The following is an 11180-nucleotide window of genomic DNA, read 5'->3' as shown; positions in this document are numbered from 1 at the left end:
AAAGGAGCCACATTCTTACCACAGCTTTCATCACCAAGTCAGGGCCAAGAATTTGGCAACTCGGGAGACAAGTACTAATCCTGGAAGCAAGGAAAAGATGCTGTAATAATAATGTAAGACTGGATGATTCCTTACTTATCTCTTCTTCTGATTTTACCTTCTGAGACATGATTATTTTTTTCCCCTGTATGAGTCTATTGGTCTTACCTCATCCTATCAGACAGGCTGACATGGCAGAAAAAGAAAAAATGACAAATGTTGGAAAGGATGTGGGAAAATAAGGACATTAATGAATTGTTGTTGGAACTATGCCCAAAGGGCTATAAAACTGTGCATACTTTTTGACCCAACAAAACCACCACTATGTCTTTGTCCTCAGTAAACCAAAGGAAAAGAAAAAGGACCTATTTGTACAAAAATATTTATTGTAGCTCTTTTTGTGATGGCAAAGAATTGAAAATTGAAGGTGACCATGAATAATTGGAGAATGGCTCAACATGTTATAGTATGTGATTGTGATGAAATAGTGTTATTCTGAAAGAAATGATGAAGAATATGGTTTCAGAAAAACCCAGGAAGACTTATATGCTCTGATGCAAAGTGAAGTGAGCAGAAATAGAAGAATCTTATACCGAATAACAATATTCTCAAAATGATCAATTGTGAAAGACTTAGCTATTTTGATCAATAGAATAATCTAAGACAATTCCAAAGGACTCATGAGGAAATACGCTATTTCTAGAGAAAGAATTGATGACTTGAGCACAGATTGAAGCATTCTTTTTCACTTTCTTTATTTTTCTTGCAACATGTTTAATATATAAATATTTTTTGCATGACTTCACATATACAATCCTCTGCTATTGCTTGCCTTCTCGATGCATGGGGAAGAAGTTAATGCAAGGAAGACAATTTGGAAACACAAAATAAAAAAATTTTTTAAAGAGTTTGTTTTCTTTTTCACCATCAATTAGAAAAGAAACAGGTTTCTCTAGGCAAAATATGATCACTTATTACACTACTGAGTTAATATAAGGATGGGAGGAATGTTTATGAGAGAAAGAGATCAGAGACAGATAGTTGGCACAGTGGATAGAGCACCAGCCATGAAGCCAGAAAGAGCTCAGTTCAAATCTGGCCCCAGACACCTAACACTTACTAGCTGTGTGACCCTAGGCAACTCATTTAACTCCAATTGCCTTAAAAAAAGAAAAAAGAAAGACAATGAGATAGAGTGGAGGTCAGTAGGTGACAGGTACTTAGAGAAAAATATTTTCATAAGTGCTGAGAATATGGGGGCTTAGAGTTAGATAGAAGAGATATTGATTCATATTATTCATATTTTTACCCAATATACTTTTATTTGAAAAATATGCTTCAATCTGCATTCATACTCCACCAGTTCTTTCTTTGAGGGTGGATAACTTTTTCATCTTGTCCTTTGAAATTGTCTTAGATCATTACATTGATCAGTACGTCATTTCCAGTTGATCATCATACAATATTGCTTTTATTATGTATGATTTTCTCCTGGTTTTACTTACTTCACTTTTCATAAGTTCATGTAAGTCTTCCCAGTTTTTTGGAAAAGCATCCTGCTTGTCAGTGCTTGTAATACAATAGTATTCTACCCCAGTATCCTCTCATTTTTGCCTCATCACCCATGTTTTCTTGGGTGTTTCCAATTTACTCATTCATGGATTGAAGGATAGGAAGTAAAATATTGCATTTGTGGTTCCAAAGAATGTAAAATCAATTTTTTCCTGCATTCATCAGTGATCGGTGGAGTTGAGACAAGCATAGGAAGACAGAGAGCCACAGTCACAGGCTCTGCTCTAAGAAATAAATACTTTGGGTTCAGACTGTAAAGACTTTCAAGATGGCATTATGCTCATTATCCATTCTCTTACCAGAACCTGAATACTGAATAAGACAAGAGAGGGTTAGGAAATTAAAGAATGAGCTCTGAAAATCTAGAGCTGTGGATTCAGAAGGAGAGAAGACAAGAAAGAAATATGTTAGGGACACATGTGAGAAATGAATGGGCATTTTGGTTTCCACATTTATTCAATTTGCATCAATTTGGAAATCAAATTGGAAAAATGAAACTTAAGTCAGAAAACGGAAACCCACAAGGACAACAAAGAATAATCAAGAATGGAGATTATCTTCACCCAAAAGAATGTGACTTTGGGGGACTGGCTTTTGTAATCAAGGATGGTGGCTTGAGATTTGAAAAAAAATCTTTTGTTCTTTTCCCTTAGCCCTCCTCTGTTATCTTTCCCCTTCTAGAATGTAATCTCCTTTGGGACAGAGGCTGGCTATGTAATGGGGAATGGAGATTCAGTAACATACTCTATAATCTCTGATTAATGTGGAATCAGAGGAAGGATTTGTGCTGAATTCAGGATAGAAAATAAAATGCTGCCTTTGGAGTTTCAAAGGTGTGCTTACTCACCTAGGCACACCCATTCTTGCAAGAATGTAAAATAAATACTTCCTTTTAGTCAGTGAGTCAGTGGAGTTCTTGGTAAGATATTTTGTGTCTTACGAATGGGGGCTTGTCCAGGATCCAGACATTATGAATTGGGGGTAGTCCCAGTAGAACCATGAGGAGATGCATACCATTGATATTTCAATGGCCTCTTGGTTTGGCTCCAGCATCCCCCACTCGTAGATCGTTCAAAATCCCAGGACCACGTGGGTAATTAAGGTCATTGATGAATCCAGGAAATCAGGAAGGGAAACAGTACATTCTGAAGCAGCCAAGTAACTTGGATAGACCAAAAGTAAGAATGTGGACTATGTAATATTGCTTTTGGTGGCTAGGGTCATTTTATGGGGTTTGCGATATCAGACAGATTAGTAAGACAGAGAATTTAATGGCACCAAGGAGTGGGAACCCCTAGGACATACCTCTCATATAGTCCTGGAAGTGAGGGGATGTCAATAAATCTAGAGTTTAGTAGCAAGAAACTCTAGTAAAGAAAGAAGTGGGGTTCTAAAAGAGAAGATGTTCTCCAGGAAGTAGGGAAGGGACAACTCTGTACTAGACAAAAAGAAAAGGAATTTAAAAACAGTTCGTGTTTGTGTGTGAGAGTGCATTTTGTCTTCTATATTTCTCTCAGTCAGCTAAGTTACAAAGGAAAAAATGTGGTCATTTTAGCATTGAAAAGCACTTGTATGGAATCTTAATGAAAACTAAGCTGAATTTTTCTTAAGCTTTCAAACTTCTCTCCCTAGAGGAAACTGGGAATGAACAGGGTCACTGAATGTAGACTTACATCAGTCCAGTCTCTCCAAAGAGAGATTTTGACTCCCCCAAAACTCCATGCTCTGGAGTCAGTCTCAGTTTCTCTCTAGATGGGTCCCTATCTTCCTCAACCCTCCACAGTCCCAAAACTCTTCTCAGGGGACTCTGGATTCTGTAAAAGGGTATGGTCTATCTCCACATGGCTTGGGGAAATGTAGGAAAATCCATTTTACACTTTAAAATCTTGTCCCCTTCCCAATACAGCAGTCCAGAAAGGGAAAAGTAAAAATATAGAGGAGGAGAGAGGAACCATTGCCATTTTGCTTCCAGAGGGCCTATGTCTCCATCTCAGGTTTCAGATAATTTACTGTCATTTCAAAGATTTTGAGCAGTCTAGGAGAATAAAGTTTTTGAGATGGAAGAAAAGTTTTCTCCCCCAAAAAGTGACCTACATTATTATGTAAATTTAAATTAATAGAATTATTTTCAATTGATGAACTTGGCAATAAGATTTTAGAAATATGTGTGTATTAATACTGAAGTATTACTACTAGAAGTTTAAATCTGTATTTGATTTGGTTTTAAGTAAAAAAAAAAAAAAAAAAAAAAAGATTATTAAAACAAAATTTTCTGGTAACTTACCAAAAGAGGTTGAAGGAGAGGGAAACTGTTCCCTTTATTGAAACTTTATTGAAAATTAAAGTGTGTGCCTTTTTTGATCTGAGAGTTCAGGATCTCCCAGGCTCCAAGGAGTCTAGAGAGAGGACCCATCATCCCAGGATGAGAGAAGCAACACTATTCAAGGACAAATCAACTCCCAGCCTCCCACCAAGGGCTACCCATATAAGAGGTTTCCTTAAACTCACTTCTTCCAGAACCCCAAACAGCTTGCTCTGACCCTGCCTGCTGAGAAGGCATTCTCTTCTCAGTGCCAGACTCCATTTCCCTAATAGGACTTTGCCACTATAGAAGTCGGTCTCTTAGCAAACTAGTTTCTATCCACTAATAAACTTTCATTTTTGCCAATTAATAATTTGGGATTTTATGAAGAACCTTTGTGCTGATCATAAGGGGATTTGACTGCCACTAATCTTATCAAGGTCACATGTTTGTATCTCCTAATTAAATACAATATGTTGCTTTCTAAATTGTGTATTGGGCAATTTGCAAAAATTATGAGCTATACTTTAAAATTTTGTCTGAACATGCATATAAATTTTATGAAATTTGGCCCAAAGTTATTTAGATAGTACCTACATTGTGAATCTTAAAGTTTAAAAAAAGGTGGTTTTAAAAACAAGGAACAAGAAAGATTGATTTGCAAAAGCAATTGATAGCTTGAATGGAAAATCCAGTTAGAATCTCACAAGCTAAAGTATTGATTTTTAAAAAATAACTTTTTTTCAATTGGTGTGTATGTTAAAAATTGCCGACTGTAAATTACATGAGACTCCTCTCCATTTTTGTGATAGGCTATGTTATATCTATTTGGCTATCACTTATGAAAATTGTGAGATGGTTAATTAAGTTATTTGGAGTTATCATTATAATATTGAAACCTAAAATTGTTAAGTATTATTGGTGTTATTGGACAAAGAGAAAAGAGTGGGTTGTTGGGCACAGAGAGGAACAGGATGTTGGACACACAGAGAGAAACAGTATATTGGATACAGAAAATAAAGGAATGTTGAGCTGGGACCAAATGATGAGGTTTGAGGACCCAACAATGATGTGAATTATATAGATACCATATGATGATAGACACCAAAAATTGGGGTTCGGTCATATGAAGAATTCACAGTGGCCATTCTCATTGGCAAAAGGTAGATTAATTTAAGGAAGAAATTATAGACAAAATGGAAGGGTACAATAGACACCAGGAATAGCAAATATGAAATAGACTGGAAGAGCATAGAAAGGGTTGTTTTTTTTTAAAATAATCAGTGATGGAAGGGCAGTTCCTTAATGGAACTTGCCAGTTGCCAGGAAAAAAGAAACACCTCATGAGGCTAGCATGTCCTTAGTTGGAAGGCTAAATCCTGAAAGGGACTTAATACCCCAAAAGAGTTAGCTAAGTGTAAGGAGGAGAAGTGGGGTTTAGAAGGATAGTGGAGTTAGGAGAGATATCACTTCACATAGGAGAAGGAGAAGGAAAAAGACACTATAGCACAGCCTATGGGTGAATTTTATAGGGAAAATTTGGCCTCAGAGCATGACTTGGATTCCTGACAGGGCATGGCAAAGTGAAACTGTTCCCGACCTCTGCAAAAGGTAGATCTCTGGAGTTTGACATGGATTTCATACTGGACCACCTCCCCAAAGGGTGGGACCATGGAGCTAAACTGATCTTTATCAGTGTCTTCTCCCTTCCTGCCTCAGGGACTCTGAGGTTGGGTTGGACAGGCAGGAGAAGTGGATTCAGTTCCTGCTCTGGGGTTCATTTTCCTGGTTTGTGCACTTTCTGGATTTCATAAAAAAGCTTGGTTCTGGTTGTAGAGTTCCAGTAGCTTCATCTTTAGATTTCTGAAGATTTTTTATTGCAATTTTTGGTAGTTAATCTCAAATTTAGGATTGAAAACTGAATACTAGTTATTTGCATAACCTTTTGGCTTGAGGAGGTGAAGGCTTAGTCCACCTTCCCCCACTGGAAATGGCTACTCCTTAGAAGTGAAAAAACAAACCCTCCCACTGGAGCTTACCCTCCAACCTCTACCAGCCTCTTCTTAGTTGAATGAAATTCCTTTAACATTAATTGCTTCTCTTGTTTAAAGGAATAGCTTACATTTACATGGTGTTAATAACTGAATATTTGTTTTTATTTTTCAATTTTGTGGTTGTTTTAAGGCAAAGTCATTTGTGATGTTATATTAAAGGTTCTACTGTTAGCAAAGCAAAGAACTTTTAAGAGAAGTTTGTTAAATTTCTGGTTAACTGCTGTTGGGGTTCAAATGTGGGAGTTCTTGTTCTTCTCAAAACACAGCCGGTTTAGCTTAGAGCTCTCCGAATGTCTCCAAATCCAAAGATTCTGTCCTTCAGCCTCTGACTCTGCTTTCTTCAGCCTCCATCCAGCACAAAGATGGAATGAATCTTTTGTCTCCTTCACTTGGGGCTTGGCTAGCTTTCTGGTGAGTCTTTCAGACCAGTTTGGTCTCAGTGGGGGAAGTGCAGGAGCCCAGCCACCAATTACAGTGGTGTGAGATGAAGATGAATCTGGTTGTCCACTGAACTCTCCATTCGTAGCTTTATCCTCTGAAAACTCTTCTTCTGCCACCAGCCAGCCAAATGGAAAATATTCTTTCTTGCCTCGGAGAGAGGGCTTCTGGCGTAATTCCGCTGAATTCTCCCAAAGTGCTCTGTGTCTGCACCAGAGTGCTCTTCTCCAATGCAGCTGAACTCTCTTCTGCGACCAGCCAGCCAAGTGGAATATATTCTGGCTTGCCTTGCCTCGGAGAGAGGGCTTCTGGCGTAACTCCGCTGAAATCTGACCGAGAGCCTCTGTCTGTTTCTTTTATCCAAGAGGGAGGAATTGTGGGATATGAGAGAGAGGGATTATGGGCTCTCTGGCCCAAAGAGCTTCAAGGGAGGTGTGAACTCATAAAGGTACAAAGTTTACTTTGTGAAGCTGGCATACTTGTGAACTCCAATGAGTAAAGGTGTAAACACAAGCCTTGTATTAATTAGTCCTACTTAGTACCTTGTTTCAGGTTCTGCCCAAAACATCTTCTTGTAAGATTAGATCAACTCTAATGAGTTAGCAATTTGTAAGGATTCCAACATCTCCCCCTTTCTTTTGTTTTAGAACATAGGGTGGTCATGACCTCCCTGATTTCTCAAGGTTCTCGATGAGAACCCCACCTAAAAGGTGATCACGCCTTCCCTGACATTTCAGGAAGGGAGATGAAAACACCAAAGGAAATAGGAAATCAAATCAGATTAGTGGGTTTCTGAAGGGGTACACATAAATCCATCAACATGGGCCAGAACTTTGTAACAGATATACATGGTATACATAAATCCATCAATATGGGAGGCATTATACATAATTTACATAAGCACATAGCAATATAACACAGGCTAGTAGTAATGTAATGTAATGTAATAATATGCCATATTGTAAATTATGGCAGGAGAATATCCCATAGAGACTTCTATGGGCCTGATCCCTTCATCCACGTTAAAAGATATTCTTCCAAAGTATAGGCAGAACCACTGTTTCTTGGACAAGATGGCTGGGCAACATTTGGCAGCTACTTCAATTTTTAAGAGCTGTCTTACTCAGATTTGGACTGGAAATGAGGAAGGAGTAGGAGGCAGTTCTAGAAAGAAGGCTCTGGATACTCTAATGGATATTCACATTGAGGTGGGGGAAAAAAAAGGAAAAAATATGTCAGCGATCAGGTTCTAAGGGCTGTCAAGGGCAAGGGGTAGATATAAGGATTTTTGTGTCTAACAGTCATAGTCTTTCTTCCTCTGCCCATCACCCTCCCTGAGTAGCTCAGCTACTTAGTAGAAAGTGAAGGACTCCCAGAAAAGCCCAAACAGGAGGCCATGATCAGAGCAAGAGACGTGCAATAAACTCCAGGAGCTCTGAGGCTTCAGCAATATCTCATCAGGCTCCTTAAAAAATCCACCTCTGCCCCCAAGCCAGCCAACATACCCAGGAACTGACCCTTTAATGATCCAAACATTCTAGACCATACCCCTAAATGATAAAGTTCCCATCACGTCCTCCTGGAGATGGGAATTGAAAGGGCTACACCAGGAGCAAAACCAATGCCAACTTCCTTAGCTCCTCCCTAATACTCACAAGTGTTCTAGGGGAAGGGAAGGATATAACCCAGGATAAGCAAGGGTGAAAGGGTCATAGACCCTGTCCTTGATGTGCACTGAATGCCACTCTTTCTCCTCTAAGGAGGAAGAGACCTGTCTTATCTGCTGACTGTTATCTTGCTCCAAACAGAACAATCAGCCCCCTCCCTCCTTCTTCAGACAGTAGCCAAGGGTCCTCAGGGGTGGCCATGATCTCCTGGGCTGGATCCTCAGACACTGTGTACCCAAATGAAGGAGAGGATGTCATCCTTAGACAATTCCTCAGGATTCTGGCACTTCTGAGAGTCATGTACTTGGACACCATCGCCCCACTTCCAGAAGAGGCGTCCATAGTAGCAGATGTGAAATGGAGCAATGGCATCCAGAGGCATTTTATAGGTAGAAAATCCTGTTGTCTTGTTGAAGAAAAACTTTCTCTTACAGCTTTTGCTGAATGCCATGGTCCAGGGTTCATTCGTAGTCCTGACAATGTAAAGGCCAGTGGGCACAAAATGTCTATCATCCTGTCCAGTGTAGCTTAGTCGCAGCATATTATGTGATCCCTTGATGACTTTCATTTCTAACCTGACAAAAATTTTCTCCATGTCTTCTAGTCTGTACACCTCCTTTACCCTGATGGGGTTCATGTCAGGCCTACTGGGTTTAGAAACGGCTTTTACAAACTTCTCAGCAAGCTGAATCCGTTGGTTAAAATGCTGCTCCCGAATATCATGGCCATTCAGCACCAGTGCATCAAGGATGTGGATTGCGCTGATCTTCCTCTGAGCCTTGCCCTCACCTTTCAGTTCATGAACAATTTCCACTGAGAGCAGTGTGTCCCGGGGCAGCTCTGTCTTGAGGTCCAGTTTTGTCCAACGGTCTGACTGGCGGCCATCCCACGTGTAGATCTGGGATTTCCCTAAGCCAATGAGAAACTTCGGCTCACTCCCTGACACCATGCAGCGGTAGTCCAGAACACAGCGAATCTTATCCAGGGTTTTGTTGTTGAGTGGAGTAGACTTATAGCTAAAGATATCAATATTGGTGCCCTTTATTAATTCAAAAAATTTAGACTTTGGATCTGAAGAAGAGAGAGCAACTCTGGCTTGATCTGGAATCCCCCAAAGTTGAAGGCAGCCTTTTCGGATTTCTGCCTGGCGTGGTTCACTAAGAGTCGAGTCTTGGACAAAGGCATAAATTTTGGCCAGGGCTTTGATCTGTGAGCTGCAGTGGCTCTCATTGGATCGGATCATGTAGTCAGTGAATTCAGGGTCTCCCTTGATCACATCCAGGGGAACAACAAGGTTGACATCCAGTTCACTCTTCCGAAGCTGATTGAGCCTGTTGTTTACCTTGAAGAGGTATTCCCGCACGTCATCAATCCCAGACTTCAAGCTCTTACACACCACATACCTCTCTGAGTTGGCAGGTCGGCTGGTGACAGGTTTAAAAAGAGACACACGTTCAAAGCAGGTGTACAGCAGATATATGAGTCCCACACTGAATGGTGTGAACAAATCAAAGGTTTTACAGACAAAGTGGCCTCCTGTGCGGATAACAGATAGCCCTGTAAGAAACTGGCATAGCAATAGCTGTTTACTGAGGATTTCCTGCAGATTTTCTTGCTTCTCTACAGAGAAGCCCCCATCAGCCATCAAAAAGTGTACACCCTTGCGATCCGTGTTATCCAAAACAAAATTTCGAAAAGCTGTGATGTTCTCTGGTCGCGTAATATCTCCATCTCCATTAATTCCACCTTCACCATAGTAGGGTTCGAAGAGTTCACTGGAAGCCGCATAGAAATCCTCCAGTTTGAAGTCATTGGGCCCTTTCAAGGTCATTCCAAAGCCCTTTGCGTGCCACTTTTTCCTCCAAAGCACATATTCAGAGAAGCCTCCAGGGCCTGCACACACATCAGCAAAGTACAGAAGCTCTGGACTCCGGTCCTTCAACAGGGAGTTCCCTGAAGAGTCTTTTGGATTCGTAAACATACGATCAAATACAAAGTCAATATTGGCCATTTTCATTGCTGCTCTGTTTAGGAAGAAGACTCCCCGGATCATTTCATAGGGATTGGACCTGGTCCGGGCTTGACGCATCTCTTCTCTATCCAAGTCATCAAACACAGTCTTGCACTTCAGGACATTGTGTAGAAGTTCTTCCCCACAAAACTCAGTTTCATCTTCAATTATCATCTTCCTCTTTCCCACAGTCATCCACTCACACATCTTCTGGGTATCAGGAATTTCAGTGGTGCATTCTGGGAACCATGACACCTGTTCACAGATACTTGGCTCTGGCTCATCTCTCCAGTCCACATTGAGTTCTTGGGCAAAACCCTTTAGTGTCAGCCCTAAGCCTCTTCGGCCTTTCTGATTAGAGGCTTCAACAATGTCTTTTCGACCCTGACTGTGTTTGCCCAGACCTTCACCTTCTCGGAAGCCCATCTTTGCCATCATCTTTTGGGAAACACTGTTGTACATGGAATAATGGGAGGAAGTGCCCTCCACGAGGGAGTCAGCTTTGAAGTCATTGCTGAAGGAGCTAGACACAGGTCTTTTCTCCTCAGTCTCACTGTCAGATCCACTTAGACTTGTGGAAGACTCTTGTGGGCCATGATTGCCAAAAGGAGGGGCTTCCTCATCAGATGTAGAACTGAGGGTCAAGCCCAGCTCAGCGGCTCTTTTCTTCTGCTTCTTCTGGGGGCTGCTAAACTCCCCTTCACCTCTTCTCTTCATTATCACTAGATCGGCGGTGGGGGATGTTTGAACAATAGAAATGATCTTAAAATTCTAGAACGTCAGTGCTGGGACTTCTGGAGCACATTTTATCCAATCTTCCAAAATGTTGGGTTCTTGTTCTTCTTTAAAATATTATAAAAGTTCTCTCTGGGTGCCTTCCCTAGAATCAGGATTTTGTTGGCCCCACGTTGGGCACCAAAATGTTGGGGTTCAAATGTGGGAGTTCTTGTTCTTCTCAAAACACAGCCGGTTTAGCTTAGAGCCCTCCGGATGTCTCCAAATCCAAAGGTTCTATCCTTGAGCCTCTGCCTCTGCTTTCTTCAGCCTCCAACCAACACAGAGATGGAATGAATCTCTTGTCTCCTTCACTTGGGGCT

At 40.8% G+C, this 11180-nt stretch overlaps 1 protein-coding gene across 1 annotated transcript; it reads right to left on the bottom strand.

Annotated features, from left to right (window-relative positions):
* Positions 1–8292: 8292 nt before the first annotated feature.
* Positions 8293–10859, bottom strand: LOC127561332 (cap-specific mRNA (nucleoside-2'-O-)-methyltransferase 1-like). Its single transcript, XM_051996613.1, has one exon. It carries the CDS (start codon positions 10798–10800, stop codon positions 8293–8295), a length of 2508 nt encoding a protein of 835 aa, XP_051852573.1. The 5' UTR covers positions 10801–10859.
* Positions 10860–11180: the final 321 nt, after the last annotated feature.

Source organism: Antechinus flavipes, chromosome 4 (assembly GCF_016432865.1).
Source record: "Antechinus flavipes isolate AdamAnt ecotype Samford, QLD, Australia chromosome 4, AdamAnt_v2, whole genome shotgun sequence".
Taxonomy (NCBI): domain Eukaryota; kingdom Metazoa; phylum Chordata; class Mammalia; order Dasyuromorphia; family Dasyuridae; genus Antechinus; species Antechinus flavipes.
This window is presented reverse-complemented; position numbering and strand designations above follow the sequence as displayed.